The following is a 21457-nucleotide window of genomic DNA, read 5'->3' as shown; positions in this document are numbered from 1 at the left end:
AAACTAAGCTGGCTAGAAGCAGCATGATATCCAGGATTGGATCCTGGAACAGAAAAGGAGCATAAATGGAAAAACTGATGAAATCTGCATAAAATTTATAGCTTAGCTAATATTAGTGTACCCATGTTAATTTCTTAGTTTTGACAGTTACAATGATTATGTAAGATGCTAAATTAGGGAAAGCTGAATGAAGGGTATAGTGGAACTCACTGTATTATCTTTGCAACGTTTTTACACATCTAAAATTATTCCAAAATTTAAAATTTCTATTTAAAATAAAACAAAAACATTGTCAGGGTGAGCTACGTCTTATAGATTTGTAAGACTTCACCTTTGAACCTGTCTGCCTGGAATTTTTTGGAGTGTGCTCTTTAACAATTTTCTCTTCTATGGTAATTGTCTTTTTAGATTTTCTATCTCTTCTAGGGTCATCTTATATCATTTATATTTTCCTTGAAAACCATCTGTATTATTAAGGTTTCCAAATGTGTTTGTGTAGTGTTAAGCAACATAATCTCTTATAATTCTTTTTTATTTTCTCTGTATCCATGGTTATTTCACTATGTCATATCTTATTTCATGTGAATATTTATTGGGTTGTGAAATTAATTGGGTGAGTTGAGACCAGTATTTTAAAAAGTAAATAGAAAAATATAAATTGTTTTAGGAAAATTTAATCTCAAGCATATATACTATTTTTCTTGGTAACCTGATAATATCTATCAAAGCACAAATGCTTATAAATTTTGACCTCACAATTCAGTATCTGGAAACTTATCCAAATATATAATTGCATATATGCAGAAATGATATTTGTACAGCATAACTCACTGTGGTATTATTTACAATAGCAAAAGATTGGCAATAAACCAAATGTCTATCAAGGGAAGACTACTTTTTAAATTACAGTATATTCATACAATGTAATACTCAGTAGCTGTCAAAAAGAATGAAGAGGCATTCTTTGTATTAATGTGGAAAGATATCGAGGAAGAAAGCCTGGTGCAGAACAATGTGTATGGTGTACTATCCTTTGTGTTAAGAAGAGGACACATAAAATCTATATTTGTATTTGCTTGTATAGGCATACAGAAACTCTGGAAAGACAGATATCTCAAGTACGAGAGCAGTGATTATGTATGGGTGTGGAAACTGAGTGGCTGGGGGAAGGGAAGGATAGAGAGGAGACCGTTCACTGTACAAAAATCTTATTTTTATTATTATGGTAAGAATGCACTTCACGTGAAATCTACCCTCTTAACAAATTTTTAAGTGCACAATACAGTAACTGTGTATCCTTTTTTTTTTTTTTTTTTTACCATCTGGGGTTTGAATTATACAAATTCAAAATTACCTATTCAAAAATTAGAATTTCCTATTCAAAAATTATATATAAAATATTGAGCAAAAGAAGCAGCACTCCGAAGAGTGGGCACAATGGGATTAGAATGCTTCCATGTCCATGCAGTTCCTGATGCAGGCAAAATGGAGCTGTGCTGTCCAGGGATGCACACGTAGTTGAGGTGGCGGGGGGCAGTGTCACACAGAAGGTGTGTCTCTGACAGTGGGTCATCGTCACAGTTTGAGAAGGCTTATCTATTTTATTCCCTAATCCTTACGTTGAACCATTTAAGATGTAAAACCTATCTGTGTACCACAAGACTGTGGACTCCTTAGGGCAGAGGGCTGCTAAACTTGTTCACTCTGTAGACACTGAGCACCTGTGTATGTTAATTTCAGATAGAGAGCCCTAGTTATTTGATCAGCATGTCTTAAAATTGGCAAATACAGGAAGCATCATAGTGATTTGTCAGAATCCTCTTCCAAATATTTTGGTTAGCTTCTTAAGAAAACTCTTCTTCCTTTTAGGTAAATGGAAATGCTGGAGACCAGTTTATTTCAGACCCGGAAAGCACACAGAATAGAACAAATGGTGGCAAGATGGCTCCGGCGCTCCCGGGACAGCTCAGCCCGGTAAGGCTCCTGGGTTGGCAGAGATTTCTGTCTATAAGGGTTCGTTGTCCCCGTGGGAGGAAGTTTTGCAGTCTTGGCAGCGTCTGGGGATCACTGTCTCCGGCTTGCTTTGTTCTTAACACCCTGTGATGGAAGAAGTGTAAATGGGTCAGCAATTTCGCTGGAGTGCCTTTCTCTCTGTCCCTTTCCAAATCCTCCCCCTGCATCCTTCAAAGGGCACCCACAGACACACAGAGATACTCACACCAGACTCATACATGCATTTACAGGGACACGCACATTCACACACAGATGGACTTAAACACACTGACACACTCATACCCACATACTCTCACACATGTGCCTATACACTCTGGAACACACACTGTTTTGAATCCACACTCACACATGATCACTGTCCCTGCCTCTGGCTGTCTCACACACGCCCCTTGTCTTAGTACTTGATGTCAGGCAATCTGCTGTTTATACTCTTCCCCTGTCTTTGTTTACAGCAGCTGTTCCTTCCTTCTAGTCCCTATTTCATTCTAAACAAAATGAAATGAAATCAAATACAGATTTGATTTGACTGCTACAAGAGAACTTAAAATGTGTTCTGTTTCAAAGCGCTCATTTTCAGTCTCAGATTTCCCATCTGGAGCTGACACGGAGATGAAATATCACATGTCAGGTGTTTCTGAGACACATATTCTTCCAAAGGAACTGGAAACAGCTGTTGTGCTGCTGAGCCATAAACCTTGCTCAGGGCTGCACTGCCCTCGGCCAAGTGCTCAGGTCCTCACACACTACGATGGGATAAGACTGGGAGAATTAGCCCTATTTTACAGGTGAAACCCTGAGGCTCAGAGAGTGACTAGTTTACGACCATCCCCACCCCCTGCTCTGAAACCTTTGATGGGTCCTCATCTCCTACAGTATGAATTTAAACATTTTTTGGTTAGACATTCAAGGCGTTCCATGGTTGACCCACAATCCATTACAGCTGTTTGTCTTACTGTTCTGCTTCATCAATATCATACTCCAGCTGAAATGATCTACTTGCTATTCCCCTACTACAAGCACCCGACTTCCCCTTCCACCCCTTAGACCTGGGTTTCTGTGCCACATCCCTTCCTCCCATCTCCATGTGTCCAGAACCCACTCATAGTTCAAGGTCTAGCTGAAATGCTGAGTCTCCCATGAAGTGTTCCCCAGCCCACAGTCAGAATTAATCTCTCCCAAGGGGCCCTATAGTATTTGGTTTGTAGCATCAGCATTGTGCTTCTTCCGGTGTGTTCAACTTAAATTTGAGCACATCCCTTTTCTTTCTTCTAGACCACAAGCTCTGTGGAGGGCAGGGAAAGTACCGGCCACATCTCATAGCCCAGAGATGATTGAGTTCCAGGAGATTGCAAGTAGTCAGGTAGTGCTTGGTGAATGAATGGGAAAACTCCTAGGTACATTGTTTTCTAAAGTGGATTCTGCAAAACCTAGTCCTACTAAAAAAATGTTCCATGGCCAGAGATATATTTAGGAAGTGATGCAGCCTATATCCCACTCCTATCCACCCACTCTTGGTGATTCATAGTGCATTTTAGCACATTAAAGGCTCTGAGAAGTCCTGCAGAAAAAGACCTGTGTAACTTTATGTTGCCTGAATATTTGACCTTGGAACTCTCTAATATCTACCTTCTCTCACAGAATGTAAATAAAAGGCAACATTGGCCTCTAGGAAGCTTTTTTTTTTCACATCTATTTTGAGATATGTTTCACATACCATAAAATTCACCCACTTAAAATGTACAGATTTATTTAGTGTATATACAAAATTATGCAACAATCACCACAATCTAATTTTAGAACACTTTCAATACCCCAAAAAGAAACCCCATAACTGTTAACAGTCATTCCCCGTTTGCCCCTCCCCCAGCCCTAGGCAACCACTCATCTACTTTCTGTCTCTATAGATTTGCCTATTCTGGACATTTAACATAAATAGAATCATACAATATGTGGTCTTTGTGACTGGCTTCTTCACTTAGCATAATGTTCAGGGTTCACTCATGTTATAGCATGTTTGGCATGTAGCATTATTGCCAAATAATATTCCATTATGGAATAGTTTCTATGTCCATCAGTTAATGTACACTTGGGTTGTTTCCACTTGGGGCTATTATGAATAATGCTGCTATGAACATTTGTGTAAAAGTTTTTCTTTGAACGTATGTTTTCATTTCTCTTGGGTTTGTACTTAGGAGTGGAATAGCTGGGTCATTTAGCAACTTGATGTTTAACCTTTTGAGAAACTGTCAGACTGTTTTCCAAAGTGGCTGCACCATTTTACATTTCCATCAGCAGGGTGTGAGGGTTCCAATGTCTGCACATCTTTGTCAGCACTTGTTATTATCTGTTTTTTTTATTATAGACATACTAGTGGGTGTGAAGTGGTACTGTATTTCATTGTGGTTTTGATCTGTATTTTCCTGATGGCTAATGATGTTGAGCATCTTTCCATGAGTCTAGTAGGAAGTTTGTTTTCCAAGTGCTTGAGAAAGAGCAGAAAAAGAGGGAAAGCTTCCTGGCAGTGTCCATGGAAGACATCATTTCTGTGTTTCTAGGATAAATCACATGTAGCTTTCTTTAAATTGTTTCTCATCTCTAATCCTGCAACCTTGATTCAGACTGGGTTCTTGGTGTCCTCAGATTACTCGAAAATGATCAAGAACTGAAAAGCATAAATAATTGCAGTTTCCCTGGAGTAGAGTAAATGGTACCACCTGCCACCCGGTTGCTTAATCAGGAGTCAAACTGAATTTTCCTCTCTTCCTCACACTCTGTTTCCACCCCATCAGCAACTCTTGTCAGTTCACCTTCAAACATATCTCCGATCTGTCCACCTCTCTGTCCCTGGGGGGCACTGCCGTGGTCACTCACTCTTTCTCTGCTCCACCCTGAAGCCATAGTGGACTCTTCGGAATACAAACTGCTCGTGTCCCACATGCTCACCCCAGGCTCTACCCCACCCCAAACCATTCAGTGGCCCACCAGCCATTGCGCCATGGCCTGCAAGTCCCTTTATGATCTGTTCCTGGTCTAACTCTCCAACTTCATCTTGTTCCTCCTGCATCCTTGGAAGAGTGCTTACCCCTCTCACCACACTTTATAATAACATATCCATTTATTTACTTGTTCTTTGTCTACCCTCCCCCACCTGTTTATTATATGACTCTTCTACTCCAACCCTCCTGCCACATATGAGACCAAAGACCATGACTGTCTTGTTTTACAAAGTATCTTCAGCCCTAGAAGAGTGCATACATAGTATGTAGTAGATGCTCAATGAATTTTTATTGATTAAGGGCTTTCATAGTAAGGAACTATATTATTTATTTAAAATATATTTAAATTTTACATACTTTCTTCTTCCAAGAGGAATTTTTGATGGCTTACAGTTTTAAAACACATAAAAACTTTTAAATAAAACCTGGAAATTTTGTAAATAGATTGCAAACCAATTAGATGTAGGATTTAGCATTTGAGTACTAACATTGGCTCTGAGTTTCCTGATAGCCAGGTCAAGAAATGAAAGAAGTACACTGAAGTGTTTTTTATAGTCCAGAAAAAAGGCAACATAGGGACTTCCCTGGTGGCGCAGTGGTTAAGAATCCACCTGCCAGTGCAGGGGACACGGGTTTGAGCCCTGGTCTGGGAAGATCCCATATGCCGTGGAGCAACTAAGCCTCTGTGCCACAGCTACTGAGCCTGTGCTCTAGAGCCTGTGAGCCACAACTACTGAGCCCGTGAGCCACAACTACTGAGCCCATGTACCACAGCTACTGAAGCCCGCTCGCTTAGAGCCTGTGTTCCACAACAAGAGAAGCCACTGCAGGGGCTTCCCTGGTGGCACAGTGGTTGAGAGTCCGCCTGCCGATGCAGGGGACACGGGTTCGTGCCCCTGTCCGGGAAGATCCCACGTGCAGCAGAGCGGCTGGGCCCGTGAGCCATGGCCGCTGAGCCTGCACGTCCAGAGCCTGTGCTCTGCATGGGAGAGGCCACAACAGTGAGAGGCCCGCGTACCTAAAAAAAAAAAAAAAAAAAAAGAGAAGCCACTGCAATAAAAAGCCCATGTACTGCAACGAAGAGTAGCCCTGGCTCGCAGCAATGAAGACCCAACACAGACAAAAATAAAGAAAAATAATAAAGAAAATAAATTTTTAAAAAAAGGAAACATAGAAGTTAATCTGTAGTCATATAGTTTTACATGCATCTTTTAGCAATCCTGTTTTTTTTTCAGACTTTTAAAAGCTTCCACTCATTTCAGCCAGTTGTACTTGCTTACTTGTAATTGCCATTTTTTCCATAAAAGTTAAACTTTATCTCTGACACTAATTGAATTGTCTAGGAGGAAATTAGTCAAAAATAACAATTACCATTTCCAAACATTATTAAACAAATTGTTAACTTTTATGAACCTTGGTAATGTTAGAGCTATATAATATGTCTTAAAATGGACGTTTTTCTGGGGAAGAGTGTCAACTTTTAAAGTTGCTTTGATTTCTTCAATTTTAAATTAATTTTCAGTGGGTGGTTATTGTTACAATCACTAGTCAAATTCAGATAGTGGCACTCAGTTTGAATGTGTGTGTATGCTTGTGTAGATTGCAAGCCTAGTGATACCTATAATTGTAGAAATACAGAATTACTCAGATATTATTAAGATGACTACTCTCTTACCACTTAATTTCACATTCCAATATAAAAATAACATTTACAGTATCAATGCTTTTTTAGAAATAACTAACCCCCCCAAGTGGTCTCTGTGACATGTTTCGAATTTCTGTAAAAATAGTGTAATACAAACTACTTAATAAAAGCTGCAACATAGTGACATTACATTATAAACTAATTTTTAACCATTTTGCTTTGAACTAAATTGTCATCTTCTTAACAGCTTTGTATAACTAGGGAGGTGATAAACTGAGAATGACATGTTATAGAATACTTTTCCACTTAATTATGCCATTTTTTTGTCTCCTACAATTTTCAATTTTTATATAGTTAAATGATATTCTCTTGGTGATTTCTTTGATTGCTTCTAAGCTTAGAAAATCCTCACCCAATAAGTAATTTAATTAATTTTCAATTTGATACTTTAAGGTATTTTATATTTAATTTTTAAATTTGGAGTTTATTTTTGTATAGGTTGTGAGATGTAGATTTAACTTGGTTTTTTCCGAAATAAGTAATGTTTGCATCACCATTAACTGTGAGTGATCTTTCCTTTCTTCACTTTTATTATATATGAAATTCTTGTGTCTGTAAGTGGGAAATTGTATCTCTTCCTGGACTAGCTATTCTGTTCCATTGATCTAACAGCCTGTTTTCACACACCTGTATTAAAACTTTACGTTTATTATCTATTAAACTAGACTTTTATTATTCTTCATTTTCCATTTTTTTACTCTTACCTACCTATTCTTCCATGTGAACTTTAGAATAATTTTATTGTATTATTAACATAATTTTGCATAAGATTTACTGAATTCTCTTATGCTTAATCAGAAATAGTTTTATAGAGCAAGACTTAAAAATAATAAAGAGCTTGATGGATTTGATGCCTTCTTCTTGGTGCTTGGTTTTACCCTCAGGGTTTAAAAAGATTTCTTTCCTTCAATTCATCTTGAATCTTAATACTAGTGAACACACATGCACATGTTTGCGCACATGTGCACACACCCACATGTACACACAGGCATACATATGCACACACGCACACACACATGCATCATGGCATCATGGTATCAGAGCCCTGGCTATTGGTTTTGCACTCTTTACAAATGTACTTGTTCATTATAACCATAGTCTGTTTACTAATTATAGGGATGGTATCTTTGACCTTTATAATACTCCTAATGATGTAGAAAGACCATTTCAGGTACCAATTTTTTATTGCTCTTTGACCCATGGGCAAAAGCAGAAAGGCTCGAACAGAACAGGTTAGAAGGCTCCTGTGCTGCATCTGCAGGGTTGCCATTGTCTCCTGAACCTCCTTTTTAAAGTAACAGTGGAATAATTTCTCCTCCTCTCAACTGTAGGCCTTTGCACTCTACTCACATTATGTACATTCAGTGGTCCCCTAGAAACTTTCACAGCCACAAGCATAGCCCTATGATTATGACTACATGATAAATTTCTTTCTGGTACAAGCTGCTACTTCTATTTCTTCTTTCTTTGAATAAACTTTGGATTAAAAAGCCAGCTTATACCAAATGTTAGCTTTGAAAATCACTCAAGCTGAACATAATACAGTGTTTAACCATAGATTCAAAGTAGTTTCTCCACATCCTGCTGGAACTCAAAGGTGAATTCTTTGTCGTTACAAGATAGAGGCAAAATATATTTTCCAACCTATTAGAGAGCAGATAAAAAGCCAGAGAATATTTGAAACCTAATCTATCTCTGTTATTTTTTCTTCTCAGCATTATTGATCAGCTCAGTATAAACTTATGACCCATAAAATACAGAATTAGTCTACACGAGGCTATTTTCATGATAAATTTTACGTGTTTTTTCTAGTTCTACCTTAGGCTTGATCCAGTTATCTGACAAGAATTCTATTAGTGTCGCCAGGTCTTATGCCGTTCCAAAGTGAAATCGCAGCAATGACCTCAGATTTATGATTTGAAACTATTACAGAGGCATCAGACATAGGTTTTTGGATTGTTGGCACTTAGTTTGATATTTATAAGGTTCTGCAGAGGAGGAAATTTTGCTACAGAGATCATTTCCTTCAGTTCTCTGTCAAATATTGAACATTCTTTGTGAGGAGAGGCCACGGTTTGGTCCTGTTCTTAAGCAATCCCTTTCCAAACAAAAGCTGAAATGTGGCCTTTGGGGAAAATGTCAAAAAACAGACTTTGGGCCAAAGTTCCTGATGCCATCCAGGGATTAACCAGCACAGCGGGGCTTCATTTGTCTACCACTGTTGAGGAGCACACCATTCCAAATGGAAAAGTCAGATAAATGAAGCCTACCCACTTGAAAAGCATCAAAATGGATTCTGTTCTAAATATGGTAAGGTCGGTGGTTTTCTTTTGGTCTCCAAACATTTATTAAGCCGTGTTCTATGCCTAGCATTGAGTTCAGCACATGGGGCAAGAAAGGCACGGTTTTGCCATATGAGCTGTTGTCTAGAAAGGACAAGAGACTTCACACTGGTCATTTCAAAGATGATGTGTGTTTCAAAAAGGGATGTACAGGTTCGGTGTACAGGTTCAGCAGAGGGAGAGGAATATTTCTGCCAAAACCAGAAGATCGAGTAGGAGCTGGGCAGATAGTGTATGGTTGGGTGTTTTGGGAAATCTCTAAAGAGTGTTATGTTAGGTGTTGGGGGTATTCTAGGCAGAGGGAAGACCTTGTGTATTTGAGGAACCCCAAGGATACTAGTCTGGCTGGAACAAAAATATCGAGAGAACAAATGGCTTCATTGTAGAGGCTTCAGCGGTGGGCAGGCGCTGTATTAAGCCATATTAAGGATTTTGGATTAGGCCATTTAGTCAGGGCAGATATATGAGCAGGTTTGCATTTATAATATCAGTCTGGTTGCTGGATGGAGAATCATTCAGGTGAGATAAGAATGAAAAGTGAGGAGACCAGCTAGGAGACTGTTACAGAAATCTTCTTCAGGACAGGTAACAGGGTCCTGAAATAGAATGGTGGTCATGGAGATATAGAGATAAGTGGACATCTTGGAGATCTTTTGTAGTGCTGACGGATAGGATATTAGGGGTGAGAGGAGGGTAAAGTCAAAGATGACTCCCAGGAGTCTGGCTTGAGCAACTGAGCCTCGTCCTGATACCATTTACTGAGCTCTGGGACATGGAAAAGGTGGGTCTTGATTAGGACGATTGTCATAGGGCTGAGCTATATTTCAAATTAAACAAACAAAGGACAAACTGTCACATTCAAATTGTCTGCTATTTATTAGTGGTTAAATATACATTTCCACCTTTGCTAATCATATTAGTGGTACTATTTTGCATCATTCTCTCTATATATAGTATTTTGCTCATGTATTCACCTAATAAGCACAGATGCTTTCTGTGGGCAAAGTTCTTCACTCGGTACGGTGAGAAATACAGAGGTGGGTAAAAAGTGGTTCCTGCATCCCGAGAATTTACAGTCTATTCGGGGTGATGATATATAGAATCAGTTATCACTGAAGTTGAGGTGCTCTAGGCCAGAAGAGCTCAGAGCTGAGAGAACTTGTGTCTAGCTAGGAAATCAGAGAAGGCATTTTGGAAGAGGCAGCATTTGAGCTGGGCTTTGATTGGCCTCACATTTTCCTGTGAGATAGCTTCATGAACTGAGGCCCAGATGCAAAACTGGTGCAGCAGGTAAGATTAGGCTGGAGTGATGGCCTGGGAAGGAGAGTGGGTAGGGAATGTTGGCCAGGGCCTGAGACTTAAAGACAAAGGAACATGAGAGTAAGGTTGAGGAGTTTAACTTTTATCCTGTGGGTGATGGGGAGCTGTGGGGACAGAATAATTTGATCTCTCCCTTAGGAAGGGGGTTTGAACCACAGTTTAGAAGATGCTCTGGAAGGGTGTTTTCTAAGCTGTGTTTCCACGTATGTCTAAGATTCACAGGCTTGTGGTACTTCATTGATGTAGAGTCTTGGGGCAATTCCTTACTGTGCTTGATTTATCTGTTCTCTGTTGGGTGATTTCAAGTTTTTCCACTATTCTAAATAAAGTTATGGTAAATATTTTTGAATATTCAGGAGCTAGGGTCTTTTGAGTTCATACTCTGTTCTAGGACTTTATGGCACAGGGAACACAGAGATGAATAAAAGTCACCCTTATCTTCTAGGAATTCATAGTCTACTGCAAATAATATTTTATTTGGGTGGAGGGCAGTTATTACTTTGAGAAATGTCAGTCAAAATGGTAACAGAAGGTCAAAGAAAATGATCAAATTTTAAATTCATATTATAATTTCCCTGATTATTTTCCAGAGAGATTGAATAGCCAATTTATACAGTCAACCTTAAATACCAGGGCCCACACATGTTGGGCTTTATTATTTTTCTTCATATTTGGTGCTTTAGTAGCCATGTAGTAGTTCTCTGTAGTCCTTTCAGCTGTGCTTCTTCAATGACTAAGGTTGTACATTTTCTGTTATTTACCAGCTTTTCTTTCTTCATGTGCAAGTTGTCAATTCACTTGCTTTGAGCACATGAAATCTGGGTATTTACTGCAGGTATTTATGCCCATTCTGCATATATTTTTATTGTAAGCTTTTTCCCTCTAGGATTTTATTTTTTTAATTGATTTACTTATTTTCAACAGTTCTATTTAGATATAATTCACATGCCATGCAGTTCACCTACTTAAAATGTACAAGTCACTGGTTTTTAGTGTATTCACAAGGATGTACAGCCATCACCATAATGGATTTTGAAGATTTTCATCACCCCCAAAAGAAATTCCATACGTTAACTTAGTAGTCACTCTCCATTTCCTTTCAAAACCCTCCTTCCGCAGCCCTAGGCAATCACTAATCTACTTTCTGTCTCTATAGATTTACCTATTCTGGACATATCACATGAATGGAATCATACAATTTGTAGTCTTTTGTGGCTGACTTCCTTCACTTAAACCTTGTGTTCAAGGTTTATCCATGTTATAGTATATATCAGTATATATCAGTATTTCATTCCTTTTTATTGCTGAATAATAGTCTACTATGGAATATTGTCTTTGTCATTTCATTAGTTGATGTACACTTGGGTTGTTTCCACTTTGGAGCTATTATGAATAATGTTGCTGTGACCATTTGCGTGCAAGTTTTGTGTGGACATAATGCTTTCAGTTTTCTTGGGTATATACCTAGGAGTGGAATTGCTGGGTCATATGGTACTCAATGTTTAGTCTTTTGAGGAACTACAAGACTGTATGAGGGTTTCATTTTCTCCACCTTAGCCAACACTTGACCTATCTTTTTGATTATAGCCATCCTAGTGGGTATAAAGTGTTATGTCACTGTGGTTTTGATTTATGTTACCATAATGGCTAATGATCTCTTCTTGTGCTCATTGGCTGTTTGTATATTTTCTTTGGAGAAATGTCTATTCAAATTATGTGCCCAATTTTTATTTGGGTTATTTGTCTTTTTTGTTTAAGTGTATTATAAGAATTCTTTATGTATTCTAGATGCAAGGTCCTTATTAGATATATGATTTGCAAATATTTTCTCCCATTTTGTGGGTTGTCTTTTCACTTTCTCAGTGGTGTCCTTTTTTTTAAAAATAAAATAATTTATTTATTTATTTTTGGCTGCGTTGGGTCTTTGTTGCTGCGTGTGGGCTTTCTCTAGTTGTGGCGAGGTAGGGCTACTCTTCATTGCGGTGGCTTCTCTTGTTGTGGAGCATGGGCTCTAGGCGTGTGGGCTTCAGTAGTTGTGGTATGCGGGCTCAGTAGTTGTGGCTCATGGGTTCTAGAGCACAGGGTCAGTAGTTGTGGCGCATGGGCTTAGTTGCTCCACGGCATGTGGGATCTTCCCAGACCAGGGCTCGAACCTGAGTCCCCTGCATTGGCAGGCGGATTCTAAACCGCTGCACCACCAGGGAAGCCCACAGTGGTGTCCTTTGAAGCAGAAGAGTTTTTAATTTTGAAGAAGTTCAGTTTATCTATGTTTTCATTTGTTGCTTGTGCATGTCTAATATGACACCAAGGTCACAAAGATTTATTCCTATATTTTCTCCTAAGAGTTGTGTAGTTTTAGCTCTTGTATTTAGGTCTGTGATTCATTTTGAGTTAGTTTTTGTGTACAAGATGAAGTTATAAACTTTTATCATTTAATATTTCTCCTTGTGTCCTATTCTGTTATCTAATCTTTTATTTATTTGTATTTATGTATTAGCTATTGAAGTTCACATTCAAACCATCCATCTTATATCTTATGCCTGTCTCTAATTTTCTAATCCTTAAAAATGTGTCTCCTCTCCAGAAGCTGGCATAAACTGTCCGTATTTATTTCTAGTTTTTATAATTCTCTCTTTTGACCTTTTTGAAATGTAATACTTTGTATGGCGTTTAGTACTGCAGTGTGGTGATTATGTCACCATGTTGAGTTATTTCTGGCTAGCCACCTAATATTTTAAAAGATTTTCTAAAGTTTCTATTCCGTTTCATTGGTGAAGACCACGCCATGCAGTTTTGATCATTGCCTCTGTCTGATAGGAGCAGATTAAGATTGTGATCTATAGAGGAGAGGAAGGTGGGTGTATGCACACCGAAATGTACCCACACGTGAGCGTGTGCTTGCACATCTTGTTTACCCTCATTCTTGCAGCAGTATTTAGTATTCAAGAGCCCAGGCTCCCAGGTCAAATAATCTAGGTTGAAGCACAATTTTTTTTGCGCGGTACGCGGGCCTCTCACTGTTGTGGCCTCTCGCGTTGCGGAGCACAGGCTCCGGACGCTCAGGCTCAGTGGCCATGGCTCACGGGCCCAGCCTCTCCGCGGCATGTGGGATCTTCCCGGACCGGGGCACGAACCCGCATCCCCTGCATCGGCAGGCGGACTCTCAACCACTGCGCCACCAGGGAAGCCCCGAAGCACAACTCTTTTAAGGCTTCTAGGCTTCAAGTTTTCTCATATTTTGGAGACCCACTCTACATTAAAAGGTACCCACATCTCACAATAAATATTTTATATAACTATATAAGATTTGACAAATTGACATAAAGTACCTTTTAAGGTATTTGCTCTAACATCTGTTAATACAATTTTGAAGTTAGAAATTTTCTTTTTGTATATGGGAGTCTTGTATATTTTTCATACATTGTCATAGGCTCTAGATCTGTGCTGTCCAATATGGTTGCCATTATCCAGAGATGGCCGTTAAGCCCTTAAAACGTGGCTAGTATGACTGAGAGATTAAATACTTAATTTTATTTGATTTTAATTAATTTAAATGTAAAGACTGATCATTCAGTTATTGGAAAACTTTTAAGTATGTTCGGAAGAACTTGGGCCTGAAAATTTACTTTTTAACTGTAAATTTTATGAAATCTGAGAATTTCTGCTGAAAATATAGTGTCCAAGTTGATATGCTTTGTAAGGATAAAATACACGCTGAATTTTGAAGACATAATATGAAAAAAAGGGTGCAGAATAGCTCATCAATTTTTTTTTATTGATTACATGTTGAAATGATAGTATTTTGGATATACTGGGTTAAATAAAAATATATTAAAAATCACTTGTTTCTTTTTCATTTCTTCCCCCATTTTCAGGTGGCTATTAGAAAAGTTACATTTACAAATGTGGTTTGCATTATACAGCTGTGCTGCAGTGCCTTTGAAGAAAGTAGCCCCAGTTTGAAACTCCCTCCCCAGCTATGTGACTTTAAGCAGGTTAAAGTCTCTCAAAGCAAGATTCAGTCTTCTTATCTATAAAATAGGGATAATAATCATACCCACCTCACAAGTGTGTTGTAAGGGTCAAATGAGCCATGAAAACAAGTTAGATCACTCCTTGGTACACAGTTAGTGTTCAATAAATGTTACAAATGATTATCGTTGTTGTTGTTACTGCTACTATTACTGTCATCAATTTATCAAGTTTTTTTTTTAATTTGGAAGGATTTTTAACCAGTATTCCATCAAATTTATATTTTCGTTCAGTACTTACTTTCATTTTTCAATATGTAATCTTCCCAACCAGGAATCCAGCCTCAGTTTTACTTGTGTCTTCCTTTATTGCATCAGCTTATTAAGAATGTCTAGCGCCTAATACACATTCAGCTCCTCTGTTTTTAATGAATTGTTGGATGCTTTTTGTGGCTGTGTTTTATGTGTTTATCCTGCAACTCCACTAAACCTATTTTTTAAGCACTAGCAATTCTCTTTGTGAATTCATTTTCTAGGTGTAGCTCATCAACTGTTTGGGAAAAAAAAGGTACGCTATTATTCCTCTTATCATTTTTCCTTCTCTGATAAGTATTCCAGGCATTTCTCCTGCCACATTAAATAGGAGTAGTGTCTAGGGTGTCCTTCCTGTTGCTTTTTCAAAGGACTACAGATGTTGATTTTTGCCTTTCAGTGCACTATATTATTTATTTTACTTAGAAAGATCCTTTCAGAGCTTTAAAGTTTTCTTTTTTAAAAAAAAATCAGGAATACCTATGGGTTTTATTCAGTATAAATTATCAGAGTTTTCTGTTTCTTCCCTCTTGTTAAGTCTGTCTTCTAACACTTCTCAGTATTACCCATATGCTCACCTAGGAGAAATCCTCTCCTCGCTCCTAAGAGAGCTCCTTGATGGATAATGTGCATAATAAGGCTTGGACTTGTCACCTGCATTTTGGTTCCACGAAGCAGTTTTTTAATATTTCCTGGTCCTTGTTGAAACTTGAGATTATTATAAATGACAGAGAGGTGATTTTCAGATAACCGAGGTCCTATTGCATTGGGCAGAGTTCCTGACAGTGTTTGGTAAATAGATGAGAATAAATGATAAACCTTAGCTGCAGAGCCCTGAGGGAGCTGTTACTCCTCCACATTTCTGTTGTTTTTTTATAATGACAATAAATACCTTATCCCATCACTATTTGACCTTCCTCAGAAAGAACCACTGACTCTTAGAAGGAAAAAAATAGTTCATAAATTCTCTTTGTGGTATTGAGAGATAGAAAATATAACTTTCAACCTACCTGCTTTTAGATATATAGAGAACATACATGTTTTTAACAATTAATATAGAGGGAATCTGCAATATCTGGGATTTTATACTGGAATCGTCACAGTTGCAAAGTTGAAGGGGAAGCAACGTTCATTATAAAGCAAAAAAGAAAAAAATCACCAAAGAAACAACTCACCTATAAAAATTAGTCATCATTAGACATCTAAACTGAGCAATTCCTTGTTCCTATTCACAAGTCCTCTTGTGAGTCCTCCTTTTCCTCTTCTGTACCTCTGCTGAAGCAGTGCCCCCTGCCTGGAATGCCTGTCCGTCCATCCATCCACCCACCCATCCATCCACGCACCCATCCATCCATCCATGCGTCCATCCATGAATCCATCCACCGACCCATCCATGCATCTATGCATCCATCCACTCAGCAGCAGTTACTGAATATCTTTTGTGTGCCAGGATTTGGGCTGTGTAGATATACCCTCGACATCTCTCAGATGCCACCTCTTCTAGGTAGCAAATGCTTCCCTGATTCCTTCTCCTCTAGCCCACAAAATTAAAACTGCTCTACCTCTTCTCTGAGTACCCACAGCACTTCACGACCTCTCTTTTAGAGCACGGTGCTATGTCCCGCTGTCTTATCTACTGGCGTTTGTGTCATCTCTCTCTCAAGAGGAGAGTTGGTGTCCACTCAGCTCTGCATCTTCCTCCTCCAGAATGCCTAGGGCTGACCTGGTTTGTGGCCACCAACTAGACTCCCCTCTCTGTCTTTTTTACACACTCCTTCTCTTCCAGGGCTAAAGATGCTGCAGCTGATGGACCCCCTGGGATCCCAACCCAGACCATCATCCCTGTGAAACACACAGTAAAAATAGACAAAGACGATCTCCTCCAGGACTATGGATTTCACATTTCTGAGACCCTTCCCCTCACAGTGGTGGCCGTCACAGCAGGTAGGGGACGACTGGGAAACAAGAAAGGATTTTGGCTTCTTGGGGAGAAATATCCCTCGTTCTCTTCCCATCTCTCTGTGCTATAACATAATGTAGAAAATGCTACCCCAGAAAGCTAGACAGGGCACATCTAATTTCGACCTAATTCTGTCTAGGGCTTTGCACCTTCCTGTGGTGCTGGGAGGGAGGAGCTCCAAGTGCACTTGCTGATCTGCACCCCAGGCCCACTGGCCTCAGGCAGGGATTTGCCCACCCGTGGCCCCCTGGCCAGTCTCAGGGGCAGTGACAGTATTGGGACCAGCCCTCCTCTCTGAACCCTACATGCTCTGAGCTGGGGAGAGTTTCTGGGCAGACAGTAATATAAATTATTGATTTGTTTTCACTTGAGTCTGTAAAATATAGGCTGTATCAGGGTGAAGATGAGCAGCCTGGGAATGTGTAGTGTTTTTTGTCATACTTCAGCTATGTGTTGATGTGAGATCTGGGACTAGTTAAAATCTAATAATTTGAATTTACGCGCACACACACACACACACACATACACACACACACACACACACACACACATACCAGAGTTCTTTAGCAATGAATGTAGTAGATTGGCTGGCCAGCTCTGTTGATTCAGGGAGTTTCTGCTAGTCTTCTTTCCCTGGACAGTCTCCTAACATCCCTTGAAGGTGATGAATGGTAGGTACGTTATCCATGCTTTGTAAACAGGAAAACTGAAATCCATGTGAGCCCAAGTCTGGCCAGGGGTGTGGGTGAGCCAGTGCCCTGGGGACTGGACCAGGCTGCCATTCAGGTGAGCTGCTGTGACACATGGGGTCTGGACCCTCCTGGCATGAACATCAGTTACTTCTTTTCTCTTCAACAGGAGGCTCCGCTCATGGCAAGCTTTTCCCTGGTGATCAGATCCTCCAGATGAACAACGAGCCTGCTGAAGACCTTTCCTGTGAACGAGCGGTCGATATGCTGAGGTGCTAAATTGTCTTCCGTCATCCACAGAATTATTATATATATTATTATATATATTGCACAGATTATTACAGAGCAAGGGTGGGAGACAGAAAGGGCATAACTGATATTCCTGGGATTTAAGTAAAGTGCAGGCTCCTTTAAAGCAGCAATAACAGCCTTGTTTTAGAATTCCATCTCGGTTACTATCTGCCCTCTTTCACCTGCCTACAGAAGTGATGGGGAGGCACAGGGTGCTCTATTTATCAACCCCCTGCAATGCCCAAAACACTGTGCTAGGCGCTGCGGGGAATGTAATTATGAATAATACATACGCCCTACCCCTTTAGGATGTATAGGGTTGTTGTAACATATGCCAAAAATTAGACTAAATTGACACTAAGTCTGCTTATTGTTCTTTAACCCTTTTAACATCTCTTCCTAAATGTTCTTGGTGCAGCCTGGTAGGCATATACATAGTTCCATTGGTATGGCACCTACCAACTTCTACCTGGTGTCATGGTGATTTTTATAAATGTCTCACTTTCTGCTTTGACCATGATCTCCTTAAGACCAGGCACACAGTGGGTGCTCAGTGGAATGAGTGAATGTGGTTGGCACTGACAGTTGGCGACCCTGGTTTTAAGACAGAGGAAGTGAGTGACAGGAGTGAGGAGGCCTGACAGATGTTCTATAGGCACGTGCAGCCTTTGTCTTTTAAAGCTTTCACCCAACACTGTTTTAATGACTTTAATATAAATAAAGGGAAACGAGAAATAGAGGAAAGCCAGCTTGAAGATACTTCAAGTTTGTACTTTAGTCTGTGCCTTTTTGTGAGTGGTGTTTTTCATTTCTGAGGGCCTATCATGTGCAGCACACACTGAATAACCAGCAACAATAACAAAGTCAGAGAAAGAGAAAATGAATATGCAGGATGCAGTCTCCACCCTCAGGAAGTCCACAGTCTCGCTGTGGAGAAACATAAGATTTACAGAGAATCCATCATAGTGTAGAAAATAGAATCCTCTCAACCACGCCCAATATTGCTTCAAGATTGCTAGGGAATAAGGTGAGTGCGTGGGGCAGCCAGGAAAGGATTTGATTATTTCTGTGTGTGTGTGTGTGTGTGTGTGTGTGTGTGTGTGTGTGTTTGCAGTACACGGGCCTCTCACTGTTGTGGCCTCTCCCATTGCGGAGCACAGGCTCCAGACACGCAGGCTCAGTGGCCATGGCTCACGGGCCCAGCCTCTCCGCGGCATGTGGGATCTTCCCGGACCGGGGCACGAACCCGTGTCCCTTGCATCGGCAGGCGGACTCTCAACCACTGCGTCACCAGGGAAGCCCTGATTATTTCATTTTAAATAATGAAATATGGTTATGGAAATCATGAAGTTTGCTTTCCCAATTACTGGGTGGTTTTCTCAAAGAATTTCTCCATTCCAGCAAATGAATTTTAGATTTTCACTGCTACTAATATCTCTGCCAGGCTAGATCAAACTCTGACTAATAAACAAAAGTATTCACAATTTAAAACAGTAGACCAAAATTTGAATGTTTAGGTAACATTGAACCCTGATCTGTTTAATGGGCAAGGAACCCTGGGGGGCAAAGGGGCTCCACTCCCCAGACACTTACAGGATGGTAGTACAGAGACAGCTCGTGTATACCCCGCTAAGATTGAGGGCAGACAGTGTCTCAAGAGAAGCAGGGGAAAGGGGCTGTAAACGCTGGAGATTCCTCCAACTTGTGGGGAAGTTGTGGTTTGACAAAACAGAGAAGAGTACAGAAGTATTTCGGCTGGCCAAGTTCTACCTTTAATGCTGGGTAGAATTTGGGCCACAAAGATGGAGGTGAAGGATGATCCATGCAGAGTGACAAGGAGGAGTGACTGGCTGGGGAGTAGGGACACTGAGCGGTTCAGTTTGTCTAAGGCACTGGATTCCTAGAGAAAAGTTCTGGTAAGTGAGGCCCGGATGATGGAGGGTCTTGGTGCTGACACAGCGAGTTCAGGGGTTATTCTCCTCCTGGAAGACTGAGCCACTGAAGACTTGTGAGCAGGGATGTGACCTGATGTGTGCTTGCGTCTGCACTCTGAGCTACATGCCTTTTGTGGAGATCTCGGAACTGCTTACTTTTTTAGCTTAGTTCCCAGTGTCATTGCCATTTATAAAAGTAAAAACCCAAGCAAACAAAAACCCAACCAAATCTCTCTAATTCCTCCGATTATCTATCTGTGAGGCCAAACTGTCCTTTTGAGAGTACTTGGACGTTGGTTTGTTGTGAATTCTCTTGAAAAAGACCTGTTCTTATATAAAATGGAAAAGAGGCAATCCCCAGGCACTTAGAAACCTCAGGTTGAGTTTATCTATTAGAGGAAGTAACACACTGGCAGCAGCTGGCCTAAATGTTCATATTGCAAGAAATCAAATGAAATTATTTTGCAAACTGCTTCTCTAGCAATGGCAGAGATAAAGGAAAATATGAATTGATTTTTCAGTTCTGTCCTCTAATGCAAAGTGGAAGTTTGGCACTTACCTGGTTGATTTGATCACTTTTGGAACCTAAGAGATTATAACAAAACAAAAATGTCTAGTATTTGATTAAATGATTGGACCCGCCAAACTTGTGTGCCCAAACACCATAAACTTGTTGGCTTTTATCTGATCAGTTTATCCACATTCATTTATTCTTTTTCATGAATGTTTAGCCAGTTTTCTGAAATAGCAACCTAAGTTATCTGTGTTAGTGCTTTGTTTTCTCTTAAAATTTTTTTCTGGACGTAAACCTAGCTAGTGGTCATAGCAACCGGATGAGTTTTCCATCATATAGACTAAATGAAGGATAAGTGGGGACTTCCCTGGTGGTGCAGTGGTTAAGAATCTGCCTGCCAATGCAGGGGACACGGGTTTGATCCCTGGTCAAGGAAGATCCCACATGCCGCGGAGCAACTAAGCCCCTGTGCCACAGCCACTGAGCCCACATGCCACAACCACTGAGCCCATGTGCCACAACTACTGAAGCCTGTGCGCCTAGAGCCCGTGCTCTGCAACAAGAAAAGCCACCACAATGAGAAGCCCGCACACCGCAACGAAGAGTAGCCCCCGCTCACTGAAACTAGAGAAAGCCCACACGCAGCAACAAAGACCCAATGCAGCCAAAAATAAAATAAAATTTAAAAAAAGAAGGAAAGATAAGTGACTTAATTTAGTGGCTGTAGGTATGGACTAGATGGTAGAGGGAAGTATCTGAAGATTTTCTTAAGGTAGCAGTGGCATCTGGGACAGCTTAAGTTCCTTCACAGATCACTGCTTTCTCAGTGTCCTCAATTTTGCTGAGCCAAAGAAGCTGAGGCAAGAGAGGCTGCTTTGTAATTCTACCAGTCTTTTTGACCCTAACACACACACACACACGCACACACACACGTGTATCACCCAGAATGATGACTTTTTTTACCTTTATTCTTTTTTTTCAGGGAAGCTGAAGATTCTCTTTCAATCACAGTTGTTCGCTACACATCGGTATATCTCTTTTTATGTCTTTTGTGTTAGTTTCACCCTTCTTGGCCCCAAGACCCTGTACCCCCAGCAGAATATCCCCCGTAGAATAAACAGCCTGTGTGCCAGTGTTGTGGAGGACACAGATGTGGGTCCAGGCTTCAAGAACTCATGGTCCAGCTAAGGAGACAGACCTGTGATTATGCAGAGTGGGATGACAAGGGTACCAAACTAGGAGTTTCAAGACAGGTCTGAGTGATGATATCACTGTGGAGCAGTCATTTAGTTTCAGTTTTGACTTTTGTAAAACAGAGATGAGGACAGTAACAGCCTTGTCTATCTAATGGGTTGTTCTGAGGACCCAACAAGGTGTTGAATGTGAACGTGTTTTATTGGCCTCAAGGCA

At 40.2% G+C, this 21457-nt stretch overlaps 1 protein-coding gene across 1 annotated transcript in view; it reads left to right on the top strand.

Moving 5' to 3' along the window:
- Window positions 1-1873: 1873 nt before the first annotated feature.
- The window catches only part of FRMPD1 (FERM and PDZ domain containing 1), a 46260-nt gene continuing 26676 nt past the window's right edge, over window positions 1874-21457 (top strand). The window contains exons 1-4 of the mRNA XM_024734458.1: window positions 1874-1974; window positions 16446-16603; window positions 17478-17580; window positions 21030-21075. Coding sequence (XP_024590226.1) covers window positions 1874-1974; window positions 16446-16603; window positions 17478-17580; window positions 21030-21075 — 408 coding nt within the window. The remainder of the gene's footprint in view (window positions 1975-16445; window positions 16604-17477; window positions 17581-21029; window positions 21076-21457) is intronic.

Source organism: Neophocaena asiaeorientalis, unplaced genomic scaffold, assembly GCF_003031525.2.
Source record: "Neophocaena asiaeorientalis asiaeorientalis breed wild unplaced genomic scaffold, Neophocaena_asiaeorientalis_V1.1 scaffold192, whole genome shotgun sequence".
Lineage (NCBI taxonomy): Eukaryota > Metazoa > Chordata > Mammalia > Artiodactyla > Phocoenidae > Neophocaena > Neophocaena asiaeorientalis.
The sequence above is the reverse complement of the archived record's forward strand: the minus strand, read 5'-3'. Positions and strand labels throughout refer to the sequence as shown.